We start from the raw sequence: 22320 nt of genomic DNA, 5'->3' as shown, positions 1-22320 counted from the left end.
GCAGCACAATCATAAACCGCCAGCTGCTGTGACATCAAAACACAGCAACAAGTAATCTCCTACCGCAGCTATGTATTTAGTTAGATGACGTTGCCATTGCTCTGTTTCTGGAATAACTTATGACAGAATGACAGAAATATCTGAAAATCTTTTCATGGCATTTTTTTGGAAAAGCCAGGCATCACAAGGGACAAAGTCAGGTGAATGTTTCTTAGCCAGAAGACTTGACCCACTTGTCAGGCCACAATTCAGTTCTTTTCCTTCAGACAGAATCCTTTAAACTATATTAGAAGCGGAGTGGTGGCTCTGAGGTTAGGAGTCTGCACCGGCAAGCAGAAGGTTGCTGGTTCGAATCCCATACACACCAGGAGTGACTCTACTCCACTGGGCCCCTGAGCAAGGCCCTTCCTGGGTATGATGTTAATCTGCAAGCAGGTCCTGCAACTTTGGGGGCTGGGGGCAGGATTGGCACTCCATCCATCGTAAAAATACCTCACACTGTTCCAGTGTGGTGCTGAGGTGTTGCCTGTTGCACAGCTGCACTCGGGTCCCAATTTGGATGGTTTGTCATGTGGTGGGTACGGCAATGTGCTGTATCATTGCTTGCTCCCAACCCCTCTCTCTAAATCGTATTGTCAGTTGTTTGTCCATGTTCTATGAATTTGTGATGGACTTGGGTGACACTACACAACCGTTCTGAGAATTAAATTGTCACACCTTGTATATAGGACCAGTTTGTAGCTATCATCGTCTCTCCTAGGCATCGTGAAATATCTTTATATGTTTTTGGCCATTTTTGTTAACTTTGGCATGGCCATTTTGTATTGTTTTGCTTTATTTTTTGTCATTGTCATGTACGGTTGCTGATCATGTCCTGGAACCCCCTCAACGTAGCTGCACGCTGTCCTCACCGTTCAAGTTGTAAATAAAATCTGTCAAGAAACAAATCTTTACCTTGGAATTTGTTAAGGTAAACTCATTGGACAGGTTCAGAATCTCTTGCTTTATTTATTTTGACTTCTACTATCCTTTATGGACTTGGGTTTGATGACCCTTTCTCTTGTGATCTCATGGTGTTTTGATGCCGTACAATTTCCTCAATAATAGTTATAGCCATTTTCTTATTATAATTCATCTCCTGGTTATTATGCTTAAGTCATTCCTTGCCTCTCTAACAAGATTGTTACATTAGGACAAATGTGTTTTAGATATTGAAGAAAAGCAGAATTAACAGGGAGTATGGCTATGGAGAGAAGGTGCGTGCTCCACACAGTGACAGCAACAACACAGTGGATTTATGAGGCCACTCTGAATAAATACAGGTATAGCTAAATTACCCCATTTATAATGACCATCCCATGGGGTGGACATGGAGGAACTGCCCTAAACAAATGAAAACACCAGACAATAAACACACTTTCTGAGAGTTTCGCTGAAATATTTTGTTTCTTTCTGCACCTCACCTCCATGTCTTCCTCCTCTCCCTCGGGATATCTGGGCATCTTGTCTGGATTTCTCAGCTTATCCAATAGTTCCAATGTTAGAAGTTCACTCAGATTGGCCTGGTTGACAAACTGATGCTGGAGAAAGAAGTGTGAGCATTAAGACTGGATGACATGCACAAGCCTAACCCATTGGCATGAAAGTGATTCACTTGACATCCACAATACTAACCGTCAACATCTTTGCAGCTGAAGGTCTCTTCTTTGGGTTCCTTATTAACAACATTTTAATGAAGTTGTGAAATGTGGAGGACCTGCAAGCACAGAAAACAGCAGATGAACAGCAGGCAAATAAAAATAGAATACAGTCAGAATGTCTTGAGGATGATTAGACCAGTTAGATAGACTGGACACACTTCCCAGATCACATCTTCCAGCTCTAGTTGTTCAACAGAGCTTTCCAAAGCTAGTTTTGTCTTGTTGTTCTGACCATGTCACCAGCTCCATGGTTCAGCACTCATCATAGACCCTAGAATGTCTTGCTCTTGTTCTTCATGTCAAGTCCTCCCCATCAGTGGTTGGGATTGGTTATATCTTCCGAGTCTTAATATTATTATGTGCCAGATTCTCTCTGCTTTGGGCCTTTTAGCTCTGTGAGTGTTGAGATCTTTGAGCTATAATAATCCAAAAGAGGCCAGTATGCTTGTTTTGGGCCAGTGATTGACATAATTCCATCTCATATGCCAGAAGTTGTTGGGTCACTGTTAACTGGGGTGGTTATTTATACTATTCAGAAGTCTTTGCTCACCATTTGGATTTGTCCTTCAATTTGGGAGGTTGATAGCCACTTTTGGACATAAGGAACAGGACTCTGTAGATAGAAGCAATAGCAATAAGATCAACACAAGGACATGAACAATAAACACAAGTCATGAAATGAAATCACAGTCTGGCAAAGTACTGGAAGTGCCTTTTTGTCATTTGTAGAAGGTAAGTGTGTACAGTTCAGAAGTAACTAAGGTTAACACATGGGCACAAACTACAGGATCAATATGCCATCATGAAATGAAACCAAAGCCAACAACATCTCTGGTAGCACCCTGAAAACTGGAATGGAGATGTGGCATTAGCAACCCTGCCTGGTTTAAGCATCTAGAAGTCATATCAAAGTCCTATCAGTTTGGAGCTAGCTTCACCAAGACAGGATGCCATAAATGTCTAGATTTTGCCACCTCTTTCTTAGCTATAGTAATGTGATTCAAAGATGCAAATCACTTTATATTCATTCAGAGGCTGATGAAGCCTGAACAGAGAAAATGACAAGCCTACCTGAGTGGGTGTATGTCAAACATGGGTGGTTGCAATTCTGCCAGCTCAATGGCAGTGATCCCCACTGACCAGATATCACAAAGCTCATTATATCCTCCCTTAATTTCGACCGCTGCCACCTCAGGTGCCATCCTGTAGATATCAACATAAAAAAGTCATTGACCACCTCTTCCTCTACGTCTGCAGCACAAACTTGGAGAACGATCTTACCAGTATGGTGTGCCAATGAAGGACATGCGGCGTGCCAAAGTGGCAGTGATCTGTGCAGAAATGCCAAAGTCAGCTGGAAAAGACATGAAGACAAAGACCTTGAAAGGACATTTTAACAAGTGGCATCATTATCATTGTCCCCAGCATGCTACCCCTTTGTGGCAGAGTCTGTCTTGCCACTGGTGTGAAAAAGTAATCCAGCTGGGAGAAACTCCACCATCTTGCAAACATGACAGTGTGACACTAGAGGACACAAATGTGCAGTGGTAGAAATGCTCATCTTGTCCTTTCACTCACAGGAAAATATGGGACGTTGGAACACACTGGAGGTGCACCAGCCACTCCTTCTAATAATCATAATGGACTGCACTGATATTTAACTATTTTTATACAATTATAATATACTATTATAAAAATATATAACAATTGTTCAACAGATGTGTTCTAAGAAATGTTGCCTGGGGTCCTTCAGAACCTATGGCAATACACCTTTATAAATGCCTCACTTCTCTGCTATCTTCAGCCAAGTCACAAGTTTTTACTTCTTGTTTGTAATTCTTGTGTATATTTGTTATTTGCTATTGTCTCTTTGAGGCTAAATTTCCACTTGGAACAAATAATGTACCCTCTATCTATTTCCCTGCCCATGGCCCACAACACAGTTGAAGGTTTAACTTCTGGTTCACCTCCCCAGTTGGATACCAGAAAATGTAAGTGACATACCAAGCTTAACTTGTCCAGCATCGTTGATCAGAATATTGGCCCCCTGCAAAAACACATAGATGAATAATCAGGAAACAGAGGTGGGCAGCATGAATAAATCTGGCAAAGACAGGCCTGGAGATAAGAGCTGAGCAACTCCACCAAGGTTCAACTCCGCAAGCTGAGCAACACGTATTTGTGCATGTCAGTGTGTATCCTTTGTCACGCACGTGCACATAGGGGACAGTTTAAGGGCTCTGGTGATGATAATTCTTTGCCGCTCCAGTTGTAGGCACTGTTTGATAACGTATCCTCTTTTCATCCCTCTGCAGAATGGAAGATTGGCAACTTTTCCACCACCAACGTCACTTTCAGTGTCCATCTGCCTGGACCCACTTCTTCCTGCTGGAAGTCTGCATAATTGGAAGATTCGCCATTTTCTAGTTGGTCAAAACCAGACTCCCATTTGAAAAGACATCCATATTTAACACTGATACTCAAGTTTTGTTTTTGTTTTGAAAATCAATTATACGGGGCTTGCCCACAGGTACCCAAACCCCTTCTTAACTCTTCTGTGTCTTCCTATTCTTACACCCCTTATGTAAGAGACCCAAAACTTGTGTGGGTAGCATGTCACTTGTGTGGTGTTGTGGGAGGTGTTGTTTAGTCTGTGAGCCTGAGGTCTGTTCCAGAGTATCGATTTCAGTCTCTGTAGATTGTATAGTGCACATCCATGAAGGTCTCATACCATCTTTGCAGTTCAAGGTCTCTGTGTGGCACCAGTCGCTCAGTCTGTGTGAATGTTGTGCGAGTTTTTTTTGTAGTGTACAGCAGGTGTGTGGGTTGTGTAGAGAAACACAATTAGTTCATGTTTTAGATTTGTAGTTAACTTAGACCACTCATCAGACATCTGTTTTCATTTGGACATTAAAGAGTCTTTTACTGTTTATCAATGTCAAAAAGCCAAACAAAATTTGTTATGATTAAATGCTGTATAACAATAAAACGTGAACATTTTTTAGTTTTTAATTGATAGCTAGGGGGCTCCACCCCCTGCTCACTTTGCTCACCAACCCCCGGGGGTGGGCACTGGGCACCCACTATCTTGTGGCTGAGCCACTTGAAGGGCATCTGGACGCACCTCCATTAGAGAAAGTGATTGTATTTAAAGAGTTGGTATATAGAAGAGGAAGATGGTTTGCTCCTTAATTATTACAGACAGAAAATCAGTTACTTGAGTATTTCACTACAACTGTCTATTTTAAATACCAATGAATAATAAAACATAGTAAAAAATGAAAGTAAATTGCAGTAATGCCTCATCAAAAATGATATTATGAATGACATTTTCCTCTAACTTACATTCTATAAACATTGCTTTTTTGCATTTCTGTTCACATATTGTTCAGGATGTTTTTCTCTTTCTCATTAATTGGACGATTCTTTTTGTTCTTGATTCTTATTATATGCAGCTCTTTTTTGTTAATTTTCTTTTTTTTGATTTCATGATGATGTTAGCGCTGATGATTAGAGTCCCGGTTCGCTTCCGGGTGGAGTTTGCATGTTTCTTTTCGTGGGTTTCCTCGGTTTCCTCCCACAATCCAAAAGACATGCAGGTTAGGTGGATTGGCGATTCTAAATTGGCCCTAGTCTGTGGATTGTGTGTCCTGCGGTGGGTTGGCACCCTGCCCGGGATTGGTTCCTGGGATTGGCTCCAGCAGACCCCCGTGACCCTGTATTTGGATTCAGCGGGTTAGGAAATGGATGGATGGATGTTCATGATCAACTCGTGTTGCTGTTTTTCTATCGCAACTAAAAATGTGATGTTCTTGAATAGATAATTTGATTTTCTGCCTTGCCATTATAGCCGACTGCATTGAAGGGCGAGTTAGCACTGAGAGTGTCACGGGTGGGATGGAGACAGGATGTGCGCAGTTGGAGTAACGATTGGGTGAGCGGTGTGGAGGGGAGTGGTCAAAGCTGAATACAATGGAGAGATAATAATAATAATTCTTTATAGTTATATAATGCTTCTCTTACTACTCAAAGTGCTTCAAATAGTGAGTGGAGAGCCACTTCAAGCACCACTAGTGTGTAGCATCCACCTGGATGATGCAACGGCAGCCATTTTTGAGCCAGTACACTCACCAGACATTAGGTATTTGGTGACAAAGTGGTGAGAGAAATAGTCAATTAGTGACAGGGGATGATTAGGAGGCCCAAGAGGACTAGGCCATGGAGAGCAATTTAGACACAATGAATCAACCAAAAATCCTGCCAAGCCTGCATTCTGTCCAACTCCTTTTATAATGACTCGGTTGATTCTACATTGCCTGGCCGAAACAAAAGTTACACACTTTAATATTATTGATGAACTACCTTCAGCTTTAATTTCCTTGTGGCATTGCTTGGATGAGCTTATGGAACGTATCAGCATTTATTTTTGTCTAGATTTGCATTCATTTTTCGCTGAGATCATATATAGACGAAGGGAGACTTGAACCTCTATGTAAAGTCTTCTCTACCACATACCAAAGACTTTCAATGGGGCTTAGGTTAGGGCTCTGTGCTGGCCAACTCATGTGTGGAAAATGATTCCATGAACCACTCCTTCACAATCTGTGCCCAATGAATCTTGACATTGCCATCCTGGAACATATTGATGGGTTAATCTTGTCTTTCAATAGATTCAACGACTTAGTTGACTTCATTTTATTACTGCATAATGCTGGTGAGCTGAGACCAGACCAATTGAAGTGTGTCCCCCAACTGCAAATGAGACCCACCACCATCATGTCATTAGAGCTGCTCGCAGCCATACAATCGTGAGTCAGCAGTAACAACATCTTGTATCACCCCTGTCCCAAAGGTATCACGTCCTAGTGAGCTGAATGACATCTGATGAAGACCATGGAGCTTTTTCACTTTTTCATTTTATTACTATTTAATTTAATATTGTTTCTTTGTATCAGTATACTGGCTGCTGCTTCACCACCTGAGACCACAGGTCCTGCACTAATAATCCAATCAAATATTTACTCATTTAACTTCAAATAGCCTCGACCCTCTGCAGTTCGCATACCAGGACAAGGTGGGAGCAGAGGATGCCATCATCTATATGCTACACTTTGGACGATCCCTCTCCCACCTGGACAGAGGCAGTGGTGCTGTAAGAATTATGTTTTTGCATTTGATTGCACACTTTGCACATGCTTAATGTCTCTTTCACTAGATGATGTGTGCAAAAAGTTACCCACAGCAGCAGGCAGTATTGCTGCAAAATAATGCAACTCTTTTGTGAAACTACGTAATAATTGTTGCAATGTAATTGTCCTGCCGAGAAACAGATGGGTGATTTATTTACTGAGCTGAACCTGGAAAGCAAAACAAAAAAATAAAAAATTAACCTAGCTACCAAATCCTAATGAGAGACAAGAATCAAAGTTGAAAAAACAGGTAAAGAGGTCAAACCAAATGAAACTCGAATGAAGCGCCATAACACAAGATTTCTGTTAGTATTGTTCTGTCAGCAAATCAGCAGATAAATTTTTAAGCAAAAACCGAGAGATATTTGTAAAAAAAACAAAAGAAAAGAAAATATAAAGTGAAACAAAACTGAAGCCCAATACGGTAGAACAAGAGAGAACAAGAGAGTCAAAAATGAAAGTACACGTGAGCACAAAGATAAACTCTGAATATTTCAGTGATTTGGTATCCAGATCGGATGAGGATTTGCACGCATCACTGTCCTTTTATCCCATCGCGTCGATTATGCATGGATCCCATCATCAGAGGCCACGCCCCTAGCAATGCTAGAAGCAGACCTAATGACGGAATATACACTGAAGACCCAAAAATGCTACCAAATCATGACAAGTAAATTGCCCAAGGAGTGTTATACAATGGCTGACCCTACAATCTGATCTCCAAAAGGTCATGTGAAAAGACAAATTCCCCTCAGGAATGAATAAAGTCTCTCTATTATAATAAAAAAAATCCCGGGACGAGACAAAGACTGTTTAGGCTGGGATGAGATGTGACTTTCTCAGAGAGATACTTTCATGTCCCGCGAGACAAGACTTTGTGCCAATAAATTTAACCATGCCCGGGGCCTGAAATAAAAGACAAAGAATAGATGACAAAGTAGAATGTCATAAAGCATTCAAAAACATTGGTGTGATACACATGTGCAGGTTAGAGATAATGAAAGTACTAAAATTTGAAAGTCTCAAAAAAATTATAGTAAAGATTGCATTAGCGCATACAAATGGAAATTATTACTCAGTGAAATAACGAAACAGAGAAAAGAGATCGAATATATTGTTCAGATTTAAATGAGATTTGTAGATCGTCTAATTCGTGTTGCCATCAGGGAAAGGTAGTGTTTCTTCCCAATGAAGAGGCATATCCGCAAGAACTAAAAGATGTGTTGTTTGATGAAAGTGAAATCCATATACGCATGTGGCAGAGACGCGAAGTGTGTGTGCGTAGCACAGGCCAGAGGGGTTGGCAAGGGAAGCGAGCAGAGGGCAAAGCCCCCTAGTATATTAAGAAAATCAAGTATTGTCACACACAAGGCAACTTCAGGGCTCAGCTGGATGTAATTAACACTCCGAACCAGGGGATGGCACTGCCGGTTAATACTTTTTCTCTCCCTCCCTCTGCAGAAGGAATAATTGACGTAGCAATCACTGATGACATCACTTCCAGCTTCTGGTCTTCTGAACCCGCTTCTCCCAGTTGCCAGCTCATAAAAAACAGCTCCTCCACCATCTTGAGACAGTCTATTATTGACTTCCGTCTGAAGAAGACACTTGCATTTATTTTTTTGTTTCCTTATTACAGTAATTAGACGGGGATCACTTTATACTCTTTTTGTCTCATTATTACTGTATTTTTTCTTTTATTAGGGAGTTTGTTGGGCAGAATCAAAAGAAACTCCAGCCGACCTTTTATTCCATTACACCACACCCCTGGCATCATGGGAATTGGCATTAATGATGGCTTTCAAAACCACACTAATACACAAGAAATAATGTTCAAGATGGTAGAAAATAAATGTATTCATATGAAACCTTATCATGACAATAAAATAATTCTTTTGTGAAATAATTATTTCGAAATAGCACAATATTTGCCAAATAAGGCAATGTTTTTTTGTTTTTTTTGAGTAGTGGAGAGTAAGCTTCCGTGGTATTATGTGTGTGTTTTGCAGTTTTTGTGTGTGTATTTTGTAGAATTTTTATACATTGTGTATCCTTGACATGTATTTGTTTATGTTGTTTGCTTGTTGTAAGGTCTGTGTGGCATGCCCGTACTGTACATTTGTTGAGAGCCATCAACTTTGGGAGTATAAGTTTATTGCATACATTTGGCAGTGTAAATTTTGTATTTTTGATAGCGTTTCTGTGTATTTTCTGTGTGTATTGTGTGTATCATTTAATGAGTGTTGCACAGAGTGTCCTATACACTTTGTGTGCACTCATGTTTTATGCATTTTCTCAAACTGTGTAGCAGGAGCAGAGCATGTCCTCCTTGTCTTTTCTGCTCTGCGTCAGATTTCTGATTAAGATCAGTGCTGCAGGATAACCTTCGGTGCATATCAAAGTAAATGCGTATGAGTGTGTGTGCATGTGTGCGCGCTCATCGTGAGCAGGGTGCTGTTACTGGAACTCTCAGTCTTCACATCCTCGGCACTCGTGTATACACACACACCGCATGAACCCTGCAGGTGTGCGTCACGTGGCAAACACACAAGCACTTCCTGCAGAGCTGAAAGCTCAAAGTGTACTCATGGAGGGAGTCTGAGGCTCCACAATAGAGGAATCGAGTTCAGGGCTCGGGAAGATTTTCACATGAGTGCACGTACCTTGATGTCCCTGTGGATCTTCCCCTGACTGTGGAGATACTCCAGACCCTAGCAAGATAAGCACAATTGTGTAAATAGTATGGTGGGACCAGGCAGATAGTGGTTTGTGTGAGAGCAGTAAGGTGTCTTCATACCTGCAGCATCTCCCGGCTTACGTAGGCAATCTGCTGCTCCGAAAGCGGTCCTGTAGCTGGAGAGAAACAAGCATGGCAGAAGAGGGTTGATCACTTTCTGGCACTTCAATTCAATTATAAACCTTTGTGCTGATCTGAATCTATGGTTTGCAAGGATGAAACTACCCTCATCCTCTTGCACCACCTCCTTCTCATGGGATTTCTGTAAACACCAATGCTGGGGTCTCCATGCCTGCTAGTGCCCATCTTCCAAAACTGCAGCAGGTACCCACACACACACCACCACCACCACTCACCGTGGTATATGTCCTGCAAGGAGCCACCGCCACAAAACTCCATGCATATCCAGAGCTTATTTAACCTACAGAAAGAGAAGCAAAGAAATAAGCTTTAAAAGTGGGCAAGGGCAGTCACGAGATCAGCAGGCAAGAACATTTTACTGACCCAGTAAAGAAAAAAGCATTTGGATAGTCAATAATAATCAGATGGACAGATAATAAGTGGACAGAAGAAGACAGAGAAGAAGTGGAGCTTTCCATACCGTATGTAGCTGCCAAAGTAGGCGACAATGTTATGGTGGGTGCAGCTCCTCACCATGATGATCTCCTGCTGGATCACTGAGAAGTCATCATCTGTGGGAACACAGACACATATCTGATAAAGAAGGAGGTCATTTCTAGCTCCCAGAAAGCAGCTAAGGTCCAGAGTGAGCATCTGAACAGAGCCAGGCACAGCTTGCCACATCTTGGCTTAAGTGATGGGTGAACAGAACATCAAGGAGGGTCTAATGGAAGGAATCAGGTCTTCTCTCCTTAGAGTGGGCCACCATTGGACTAAATTGTTTTATTGAGGGGCTGTGGAGTGAAGGGAGTTAAGTCATTGACTAGCACTGCAGAACGATTGGTAAATCACTGACCTTTTTTAATATGAATGATGTACTAGGCTTCTTAATAGGATGATTTCTGAATATTGTTTTCAGTTGATGTTTTTTGTTTCGGAAACTTCAGGGTAACAAACTGATTAACTGTGTTAGTGAGAAAAAGGCTCGGCTTCCCAAAAACTGGTCAAGAGTTGAAGACAAACAGCGCCTCTGATAACAGATGGCAAGCTTGTGGTTTTTAAAGACCAGAGTGAGCATGTTGAAATCGATCACTTTCTGGCACCACACCCTGGGACAGCATTTCAAACCTGTACTCCTCATTTCATAAGTTTGCTTTCGTGATGGCACCAATCTGGTCAATTTCATGTAAGGCTAAGTGGGCACTGCTCATTGATTTCATATGCTTCCACGATGCCACCGATCACCCCTGATGGTCGATTTCATGTAAGATCATAAAATCACAAGGGGGTCGATCTACAAGAGTAACCACCTCTCCACTCGTCAATTTTGTATGTGATCTTGGGCTAGCTCATCTCCAAGGAGGCCCATCCCACCCGCTTGTTGATTTCTGCTACAGATCCAACTGCACTGACCTTACACACTCTCTTTTGGAGGTCCCTCTTTTGGAACTCCATGAAGGCACAGCAAAGTACCTTAGTGCAGGCCCTGTATGTAGGGTACATGTCTATTTTAGCTTAGCCTTGGCTAAGAGTAGACATGTTAAAGGTTTTCTGTACTGTGGCACCTTAGCTATAATTTACAGAGATGTTTAATTCATACTCTGGCGGCACCTAAGTCTTGTCAAACCAAACTAGTCCTCTGTGTGACACTTTAGCCTTGGCACTAAGCTAGCATTTGGAAACTGTGGTCTTGTTGTAGTTTTAAAGTTGACCATTGCTTGGAATTACACCCTGTTATGTCACCCTTGGTGAATGTCTGATATTTAGAGCAGTAATATTGGACATTTTTATACACATTGTCATGGTAGGGACTTTGGATTTTTTTTGATAATTTCTTCTTGGCTACAAATATTTGAGACAATATTTTCTGGGTTTTAGATATCAATGAATCTTGTGGTCACATTTGTATTTGTATTTGTTAAACTCTGCTTAGCATTACAGGGGTAGTAAGGGGTAGAGTCGTCAAAGCGGTTACATAGGCTTCAGGGAAAGCCACAAGAGATGGCACTGAAAGAGAAGGAATGACCTTCAGACTAATGCTGCTTAGACATCATGAGTCAGGGCTGGTCACCAAAATCACCTGGTCATCTGGGCCAGGGTGTCTGGTGTCAAAACACCCAAAACACTGATGATGTGTCCCAGCATGGTATGTTAAACTGCTAACAATGTTGAAAAATTGTAATGATCTCCCATGATGCCATGCTGTTTTTCCTAAGGGCTATGCCATTTTGAGGGTTTTATTGACAGATACTATTCCGGAAGTGTCAGGTGCTCAGCATTACCAGATCAAAGGTTTAAAGGTCAATGTTGTGGACTCCCTGGTTGTGCAAGATTGGATTCTTCTTTCCTTAACGTCATTATCTATAAAAGCCCAGCAGAAAGTACACCTTTTTGAAACAAAGCCTGTTATCTCCCATTCTCACCACATTTTACAGAGGCACCATCCAGAGTATTCTGACCAGCTGCATTATGGTCTGGTATAGCAATTGCAGAATGTCCGTCCACAAGAGACGGCCTGTCACTTGTCTGGAAATACATGTTCACCATATATTGTGTCTGCAAGCACTGCTGCATCGTGTAGGAACCTTCTCAGCCCTCTTATTCTTTTTGCCACCTGGAAAACGATCTCCAGTGTCAGAGCTGTAACTGTCAGGCTATGTGATAGCTTCTTCCCCCAGGCTGTAAGAATGGTGCCACTGAGGCTAGGGATCTGTGCCGCCAAGCAGAAGGTTGCCAGTTCCACTCCTGTAAATGCCAGAAGTGATTCCACTCCATTGGGCCCTTGAGAAAGGCTGTTAACCTACAGTTGCTCCATCCTGGGCATGACGTTAATCTGCATCCAGCCCTGCAAGCAGGTCCTCCTACTTGCAGGGAAAACTCAGGGACTGGTGGCAGGACTGGCACTACAGCCACTATAAGAAACCTCACACTGTTTCATTCCATCTGAACTAGTGTGATGCTGAGCTGCACTCAGGTCCTAATTTGGTATCCTGAAGTGGTTTGTCGTGTGGTGGGTGCGGCAAGGTGTTGTATCAGTTCAAGCTCCCAACCTCTCTGTAAGACTCCTCAACGCAATCTGCCTACCGTGATCTTTCACCCTACTCTAACATGTTAGACCATGATGTCTCCCTTCCTGTTACCTTATCTATCATGTCAAAAGATCAGTCACTGCCCTGAACTTGTTTCTTTGTAATTTTGGGCGGGCAAATTGTAGTGGCATATTTCCTGTTTAAATAGTATGTTGCATGGATTTGTCGCTTTCTGCACACTGTCTTGTCTTATTTGCAGTATGCAAATGCATATATGCTTCATCATTTCATCCCTCTTTATACTTGTACAGTTCATTCTCGTAATCCATGAAGGTTATCCATCCATCCATTTTTCAACCCGCTGAATCTGAACACAGGGTCACGGGGGTCTGCTGGAGTCAATCCCAGCCAACACAGGGCACAAGGCAGGGAACCAATCCCAGGCAGGGTGCCAACCCACCACAGGACACACACAAACACCAAGCACACACTAGGGCCAATTTAGAATCACCAATCCACCATGTCTTTGGACTGTGGGAGGAAACCGGAGCACCTGGAGGAAACCCACGTAGACACGGGGAGAACATGCAAACTCCACGCAGGGTGGACCTGGGAAGTGAACCCAGGTCTCCTAACTGCGAGGCAGCAGCACTACCACTGCGCCACCGAGCCGCCCTCCATGAAGGTTATGTTCCGTAAAACCCTAGTTAATATGGAAACTGCAGATACTGAAGTATTGATTCTATGGAAAATAGAATTGAATAGGTGGATGCAAAGGCCCATCGAGGCTCTGTAATGCCCCTTGCGCAGGTTCATCTACAAAAACCTAACTATGACTTTTACTTCCTCTGTAGTCATGTTCAATCATCTTCTAGGCGCTGTGCAAGAGGTTGTGCATGACGCAATAGTGCAGATCTGAAGACCTCACTAAACCATCCAGTTGGCAGTAGTGATGAGCAGTGTGTACAAAAAGTAGGGACTTAATCAGTGCAAACCAATGACCTGCGCTTGTGGGAATTCCTTGTTTGTGGCGAACAATTATGAATGTGGTTTAACGGCTTACTCGTGCCTCTCAGTGTCAAGGTAGATACACATTAATCCATTCAGTGTAGCGCGTGTGCAGGCCCTGACATCTAAGGGGCATCACACACCTGTTATTGCTCAACCTCACGTTTTGCTGCTGCACGATAAGCCCTCTCAGAATTCTGCAGAACATGCAGAGCATGACTACGCACCTTGAAGAGGAAATGGGGAAGGTCAGCCTGCATATCAGTAATGAAAAAATAAAGACCATGAAGATTAACCAAAGATTGGAATTGGCTATCACCATTGCCTAGTTTAGCTAGTACAGAAATTTGCCTAGTGTAGGAGCATTCTTTCGAATACCAAGGGCACTAAAAGAATGGTGCTGAATGGGTAATGTAATAGCCGTCTCCAATGGCTAAATCACATCTGCTCAGCACCACAGTCATGAAGATTCAGCTCTACAGAAGCACTGTGGTTCCAACAGCTATGTATGCCAGCGAGACTTGAGTCATCACAAGAAAGATCATGCAGAGGCTCAATATCTTCCATCAGCAATGTTTATGTCGCATCTTGGTCATCTACCATTTAGATAGTCAAGTGCTCCGATGGAGTGACCTGCCACCTAGCTGGCCACATACTTCAACTTCCTGCACAATAAATACCAAAGATTGCACTGCGGTGGCTGCCAACAAAAGGGAAGCATCTTCAGGGTCACTCAGCTTAGATTTACATCAACTAAGTGTCACACATGTGCGCATGAGAGACAGCTAGAGGGACCAATCAAAGTTAATTCACCGCCAGTCCAGGGGGCAGCAGGGTGCACTAATCTTTCCTCTGATATTCCTGCTGATCAAATACGGGAAATTCTACCTGAGTCTGGACCTGAACACGTCACTTTCTAGTTCTGGCCATTAAGAGGTCACTTCCAGTTCTGGACTCATGGAGTCACTTCCAGTTCCGGCCTCAAAAACTCAATTCCCGTTCTGGCCCACAGATAAAGTCACTTCTGCTGACTTGTTTTAAAAGGAAGACGGCCTTCACATGTATTCAGCTCTGTTTTGGACTCAAACCTGTTCACAACTTTACTTGCATTTGCCCTTTTGCAGCCAGGGATTAAGTATACGGGTGGCTGCCCCAAACCTTTTTCTGTGTGTGAAGGCTGATTATTTTCACAACAGTTTAACTGGATCGAGATCAAAAATGCCAGTTTTGGCAGAATTTAGTGGAAAGTGCACATTGCCCTGTGCATCAAATGAAGGAGTAACGAAGTCTAAAGAATTAAGTAAGATGTCTTCTGATTTCAATTCCACTCAACGCTTTGTAAAGTCAGAACACACATGATGATTCTGTTTCTAATATTTAGTTTTTATTTGAATCTGAAATAACAAAATTCAAATAAATTCCAGCCTTGATTTTCTACGTTTTCACATTGCCATCTGGAAACACCATGTGATTTGGATCTCGTTGGTGACGTTACAGAAGTATCCTTATAAATATGGCAGCAATCATGTTATATTCGCTGGATATTAAATGTCTTTAATTTCTCATAGTGTAGTCAGCTTCTTTTTCTCTTCTAGTGGTAGGATTGTGTTTCGGGTTTCAACATAGTTTTGAGCCCTTGTCTTCATGTATCATCTGGTATTTTTTTTTTTAGTGCAAACAATACTTGGGATCTCCAACAAGTCGATTACAAGATATGTCTGTACTGTGGTGCCTCAGCTTTCATGCACAAGTGAAATGGGGCATTCATAACCTGGTGGCACCTTAGCCTTGGCAGATCAAACAGGTCACCCAGTTGTCACTTTTGCCTTGGTGTACAGCTAGCATTTAGAAAGTCTCTTCCTCTATCATTAAACCTGACCTATCTATGGCATTACACCCTGACACAACATATACAATTCAAGTTTTCCTCTCTGTTACCTCAGCCTTGGTGAATGTTGTCTGAACTGAGGATCCCCGACTCTCACACAGTGTGCAAAAGTTGTACACATGTCACATTGGTTCTTGTGCTCTGGCAGAGTGTACCTGTTAATTCTGTCCTCTCTGTACCACCTTTGCCTTGGCATACAGTAAACTGTTTGAAATTGTTCCCCTCATTAGCTTTAACACCCTGTGTGGCTGGTAAAGCTCTGACATCTATGACGTTATAGCCTGGCACACCATATTTGCTTTAGTAGTCTTCTTGCTGTCCTTACATTGGCTTTGGCATTGAAACATTTTCTGTATTGTGGTGCCTCCGATTTGGCACACAACAAAAACACTGAACTCATACAGCTTATGTACATTATGTTAGACATACAGATAGAATTTTGAATTTGTCCGTTTTGTGTCACATTGGCATTGCTATTCTTCTCTGGCACATCATATATCTTCCTGTGCTACATTCTCAGCATTGTAAACGTTAGACGTGTTAAAGTTTTCTAGACTGTGAAGCTCACTCCCTTGTGAAATTAGAGCATTGCCCTCTCTGTTTCATATTAGCATTGGCATACAGCAAGAATTTTCAAGCTCTCCTCCTTGTGGCAAGTTGGCTTCCTTATGGTGTACCACATACTGCAATTAATTCAGATGTTGCCCTTTATCCATGATGACTTACAAGTCCAGGCTACATTAAAACTGTTCACGGTTATTTTTTTTTTACTGTTGAAGTACAGACAGGTTAAGTGACTTCCTCAGGGTCACAAAGCGAGGCAGAGGGCAGGAAATGAACCACCAGCCTTGTGGTATATTCAACAGTACCTTAGCCACTTCACCAGATTACACAGTTTTTCTCTGTGTGTTACCTTAACACACAATTAGAATGGTAAAATTGCCCGTGTTGTGCCACCTTAGCCTTAACCCTACTATGAGTTTTTTTAAACACTACTTTAACTCAAAAACATGGAGTAGTGAGTGAATTTATAGGCACAGGGCGCCAGTGGGCCACCTAGCGAGAACTCATTTATTCATTTAGTCAGTCGGTAGTTTAATCCAGTTGTGGTTCACAGAGATTACCCTTAGCAGGGTTCATGGCTGACCGTTGACCGTTACTTCAGTGCAAATCTGCAAAGTGAGATAGCTTGAGGTGTGACTCCATGGGTGCCATGCTAGAATGAAACCTAGACTGGGTGCCAGTCCATCTCACAGTATACCCTCACTCACTTATATCTGCTGCCCTCCACTGAGACGATGTAGAAAAATGTAGTTAAGTGTTGACAACCACTTTACCCAAGGCAGGGGCAAGTGTGGTTTCATCTGCTCAAAAGTCCATCTTCTCCTTGATGGCCGTTTAGTTGTCCAAGTAAAACTGTAATGGAAACCAGCGGGGTCTGTGATGATTGCTTGGTTTGGGAAGCCCCTTGCTGGGGGTATTCTAGTGATGCTAAGATCAGGAAGTCCCCTGCTGGGTGGGAAGGACTGAAATGATGCTAAGCTTGGAACTCTTACCCCTCACCACACACGACAGCTTCATTCTGGTGACAACAGGGTGGGCATGCCTTCCATTTTGCTATAATCGTGCACTCGTCTGATTATGGTCTGCTTGTGCTGCTTGAGCCTGGTGTATTCAGCTTTACTTGCACTTGACTGCAGTGAACACGGAGATAAGAACAGTCTGGTCACATGATTTTAGTAAACCACAAAGGGATTTCCCCTGAAATGGAGGTGTGGATCCAGAGAAAAGTGCAAACTGATAAAAGGAAGTCAACTAACCACACAGAAGTAACAGGGAGAGTTTCAAGCAACTCTAATATCTCACTAATCAGCACTGGAGTAGACTTTTAGGTCTAAATCACACTTCAGGACCCGCAACCAAAAGACGTCTCTAGATTACTGTAATTCACTCCTCTCAGGGATACCCAAAAAAGACATCAATCGATTGCAACTGGTGCAAAATGCAGCTGCTAGGAAAAGAAAATCGGAGCACATCTCTCCAGTTTTGATGTCACTACATTGGTTATCTGTGTCATTTAGAGTTGACTTTAAAATACTGCTTATGGTTTACAAAGCCTTAAATAATCTTGCTCCATCCTATATTTCAGAATGCCTCTTACCTTACACTCCAAGTCGTAACCTTAGATCTTCAAATGAGTGTCTGATTATTATTCCAAGAACTAAACTTAAAAGATGTGGTGAAGCTGTTATGCACCTATAATATGAAATAGCTTACTGATAGAAATTCACCAGGCTAACAGTGGAGCACTTTAAAAAACTGCTAAAAACCCAGTACTTTTAACATAGCTTTCTCATAGCTTCATTTTAATGTAACCCTGATATTCTGTATATGCATTTAATTATAATTTTTTTCATATTTCCGCAATCCGTACTAACCCCCACTTTCTCTGCTGTTCCTTTTCCAGTTTTCTGTGGTGGTGATCTGCACCACCACCACCTGATCAAAGCACCTTGCTGTCCTTACATTGATGGATTGAAGGCCAGAAGTCCACATGACCATCATCCTCTAATTCTTCCACATGAAGCCTGAAAACCATGAGGACTGATTGAGATCATTTGTGTTAGGTAGAATGCTTAGTGGGGGCTGGGTGGTCTCGTGGCCTTGGAACCCCTGCAGATTTTGTTTTCTCCAGCCGTCTGGAGTTTTTGTTTTTTTTTTCTGTTCGCCTGGCCATTGGACCATACTGTATTCTTTGTTACTTAGCATTGACTAATCTTTATTTTTATATTTTTCTTTCTTCATCTTGTAAAGCACTTTGAGGTACAGTACAGGCCAAAAGTTTGGACCCACCTCCTCATTCAATGTGTTTTCTTTATTTTCATGACCATTTACATTGGTAGATTCTCACTGAAGGCATCAAAACTATGAATGAACACATGTGGAGTTATGTACTTAACAAAAAAAGGTGAAATAACTGAAAACATGTTTTATATTCTAGTTTCTTCAAAATAGCCACTCTTTGCTCTGATTACTGATTTGCACACTCTTGGCATTCTCTCGATGAGCTTCAACAGGTAGTCACTGGAAGTCACCTGAAATGGTTTTCACTTCACAGGTGTTCGAGAGAACTAACCATGGACCACCCAGAGATTTATATTCTCTAAAGGTGCCACTGACTGGAGTTTTCGTTTATATCTGCCTCTGTTGTTTACTAGCTGTGGTTCAATGCAGTTATTGTTAGCTTCTATTTGTGGGGGCAGGACTGGCGCTCCAGCCACTGTAAAAAACCTCAAACTCTTCCACTCCATTCAAAGTGTGCTGCTCAGCAATTGCTCGGCTGCGCTCAGGTCCTAATTTGACATCCTGAGGTGTTTCATCTTGTGGTGGGTGCGGCAACATGCTGTATCAGTGCATGCTCCCAACCTCCTTCTCCTCCATCTGTGTTAGTTTCAAACTGCTTTACTTTCCTGCATGTTTAAGCAAATGTATGTCTTTATGTGAGTTCATGTAATTAATAAATCGGAAAGTTTGTAACTGTGGACTTGAGCCTGAGCCTGATCTCAGGGAAGAGCGCTATAGAAAAATAAACTGAACTGAATTATCTACAGTGAACATCATCCCAAGGCACATTACAAATATGAAGACATTAGCCAATCGTTTACAATTACAGTAGGTTTTATAAACAGAACACAGACAGGTTAAGTGAGTCACACAGTGAGTCAAAGATGAACCGGTATCTTCAGTGCCAGTGTGTCACAAAATGCCACCTGAGACAAGGTGCATTTTTTGCTGCCCATTTCTCAGCCCCATCTTTATCACGTGGTAACTTCAAAAATGTGATCAAAATAGCAATACCCAAAATAGCATCATGGTAAACAAAAAAATGAGACGGTAAAATAAATCAACTCATTCCAAATGAATCTTAGCAGGCAAACTCAACATATACTTGGAATCTAAATATTCCAAAATCTCAGATAAAGTTTAAATAATAATCAACATATCAGGTCATTCTCAGTGAAAGGGTGGGAGCACCACTCTTACATTTCTGAGGATCTGACTTATAAATCAGCCGCAAGAAGATACACTTAGATGTCACGGCTTTTCAATTTGATAGCATCCTTATTAATTCAAACAAGCTTCAAGTGGGGCTATTCTCATCAAGCAGGATATGTAGGTTAAGGCTGGCAGGAGCTGACAACATGTCACTCATCCTCACCCTGCTAGATCTCTCCTCTGCCTCTGACACTCTCAAACATTAGGTCCTCCCTGTCACCAGCTCTGACCTTGGCTTCACTGGGGTTTCCCTCAAATGGCTTCAGCCCTACCTCTAAGGCAGATCCTATGGTGTGCCTTGGAAAGGTGGGGGGTTAAGCATGAGGGTGACCCAAGATTCCATGCTGGGCCTTCTCTTTCATGCTCTATACACCATCTCACTAGGACCTTGAATCTAGACCCATGGTTTATCTTATCAGTGCTATGTCAATGATATGTAGCTGATATGCGATACCTGCCCATCCCTCCAGGGTAACATGGTATGAACTAGAATCTTTACAAGTCTCACTGATATTGCAGCCTGGATAAAGGAGCACCATCTCTAGCTCAACCTGGCAAAGACAGACCTCATTGTTATTCCAGTTCATCCATCTATTTAATATTCCATCTCTGCTCAGCTCGGTTCACTATAGCTAACTCCCGCCAAGTCAGTACGCAACCTTGGATGGTGATCAATGACCTGCTGTACTTCACTGACCATGACGTAAATGTCTCTTGGTCTTGCAGATTCATTCTATACAACATTCACAAGATCAGACTGTATCTGATGGAGTATGCAGCACAACCTCTGGTCCAGGATTTGTTCTTGTCACTGCGAATTTCTTCTGGCAAGAATATTGGCCTGTGCTACCAAGTTGTGCAGAAGATTTAAAATGGAGTTCAACCAGCCTAAGGCAGGCACATGTCACCCCTCTCTTCAGATCAGTACATTGGTTCCCTGCAGCAGCACATGTTAAGTTCAAATCCTTAATGCTTGTCTACAGATTAGTCTATGGGTCAGCCCTTAAGATGTCCTATGCTCCTTCTCGACCACAAGATTTGCTGCTGAATGTCTCTGTTCATTCTACCTCTGTGTGGCATCAAATTTTAATCCAGACTCTTCATGTGTAACTCTAGATGGTGAAACAAGCTGCCCACCTCCATTTGAATTGTTGACCACCTCGATGTGTTTAAGAAGCCTCTCTTGTTTAATGAACGTCTGTCTAATTGATAACACCTTTGACAGGGAAGTATAACTAGCTGGCATTTTCTTCTGAGCTCTTCAATTTTGTGATTTTGTCCTATAACTCTTATTCCCAAACAGTCCTAGACTGATCTTTACTTGTTTATGTTGACTTTATTTTGTAAGTTACTTCAGATAACAGAATCATCTAGGTAAGTAAATGAAATGTAAATGTAAAAGTAACCCAGTTTACTCATTCACATCCAAAACTGGTAAAATTCTTTGTTGTGGGTTGTCCCCTTGGGTTTATAGTAGCTTGCTATGCTTAGTTTACGCCAGAATGTACACCTCTGGATATTTTATGCTGTATTTCTATTATGCTGTATTTTTCAGAATACTTTATGCATGATCAATCATAGTGCATGCAAAACTAGTAAGTGAATGAACCTCACAGTCCATGAGGCCACAGAGATGATGTGTTTGATAGACTTCATTGGATAATCAGTGTTTTGATGGCAAACACAGTGATGCCCCTTGGGGATATACCATCGCCTGGATCTACTGCACCACCACAATGGATTCCACCGTCTTCTATTGGTGAGCTGTACTATTTTTAAAATTCAAATCAGTCATTTTCTTTGAACATGTCATGGCCATGCAGATCGTGAATCAAAATCAAGGGAGGGATTCAAAACACCATGCAGCTCTTAGATACACGTTTCTGCAGTTCACAACCAAAAAAAAGAGCACGGTACTCATAAACTACCACACAACAGAGAGTTAAACAGTCAGCACACGTGGTGCATGCTTCTCAAGAAAGATTTTATCTAAAACCACCACTAATGTTAATCTCACCAGCAGACAGCATTACTAAAAAAATAAACAAATAAACTTAATTCATTTCTCAGCAGAACCAGCAAGAGTAAGATCACCAGAGCCATCCATAGAGAAATGGACTGGTGGTTGTCAATTTCTCTAAATGTCATGCTGTTCTACAAGAATATAATCAAAATAATGGTGAATAAAGGAGATTACAGCTCTGTTCTGGGGGCACAAACTTACAAGAGAAAAAAAAAGAAATGTCACAAAGAATGTGCGCCTATGAAGTTCAGACTCAGACTATACAAAATGAGGGTGAAGCGGGTAAAAAGATGCCAAGAGCTAGAGCACCATCAGGAGGTTTGAAGGCAGTAATAACAGAGATAGATAGATAGATAGATAGATAGATAGATAGATAGATAGATAGATAGATAGATAGATAGATAGATAGATAGATAGATAGATAGATAGATAGATAGATAGATAGTCCATCTCAGTTCATGAACTAGTAGATGTCCCAGAAAGTGTTGGTACCCATGGCATCAGGTACAGGGCATCACACCCAGTATCACTTTCTGTCTCTTGAAAAATTTCCTATAAGTCTGTCATGTG

At 41.9% G+C, this 22320-nt stretch overlaps 1 protein-coding gene across 1 annotated transcript in view; it reads right to left on the bottom strand.

Moving 5' to 3' along the window:
- The window catches only part of LOC120540307 (mitogen-activated protein kinase kinase kinase kinase 5-like), a 123277-nt gene that overhangs the window by 24633 nt on the left and 76324 nt on the right, over nucleotides 1–22320 (bottom strand). The window contains exons 3-12 of the mRNA XM_039770951.1: nucleotides 10228–10318; nucleotides 9983–10047; nucleotides 9687–9742; nucleotides 9553–9600; nucleotides 3705–3747; nucleotides 2982–3054; nucleotides 2772–2903; nucleotides 2251–2313; nucleotides 1675–1756; nucleotides 1464–1580 (exon numbers count right to left, since the gene is read on the bottom strand). Coding sequence (XP_039626885.1) covers nucleotides 1464–1580; nucleotides 1675–1756; nucleotides 2251–2313; nucleotides 2772–2903; nucleotides 2982–3054; nucleotides 3705–3747; nucleotides 9553–9600; nucleotides 9687–9742; nucleotides 9983–10047; nucleotides 10228–10318 — 770 coding nt within the window. The remainder of the gene's footprint in view (nucleotides 1–1463; nucleotides 1581–1674; nucleotides 1757–2250; nucleotides 2314–2771; nucleotides 2904–2981; nucleotides 3055–3704; nucleotides 3748–9552; nucleotides 9601–9686; nucleotides 9743–9982; nucleotides 10048–10227; nucleotides 10319–22320) is intronic.

This window comes from Polypterus senegalus, chromosome 12, assembly GCF_016835505.1.
Source record: "Polypterus senegalus isolate Bchr_013 chromosome 12, ASM1683550v1, whole genome shotgun sequence".
NCBI lineage: Eukaryota > Metazoa > Chordata > Cladistia > Polypteriformes > Polypteridae > Polypterus > Polypterus senegalus.
The sequence above is the reverse complement of the archived record's forward strand: the minus strand, read 5'-3'. Positions and strand labels throughout refer to the sequence as shown.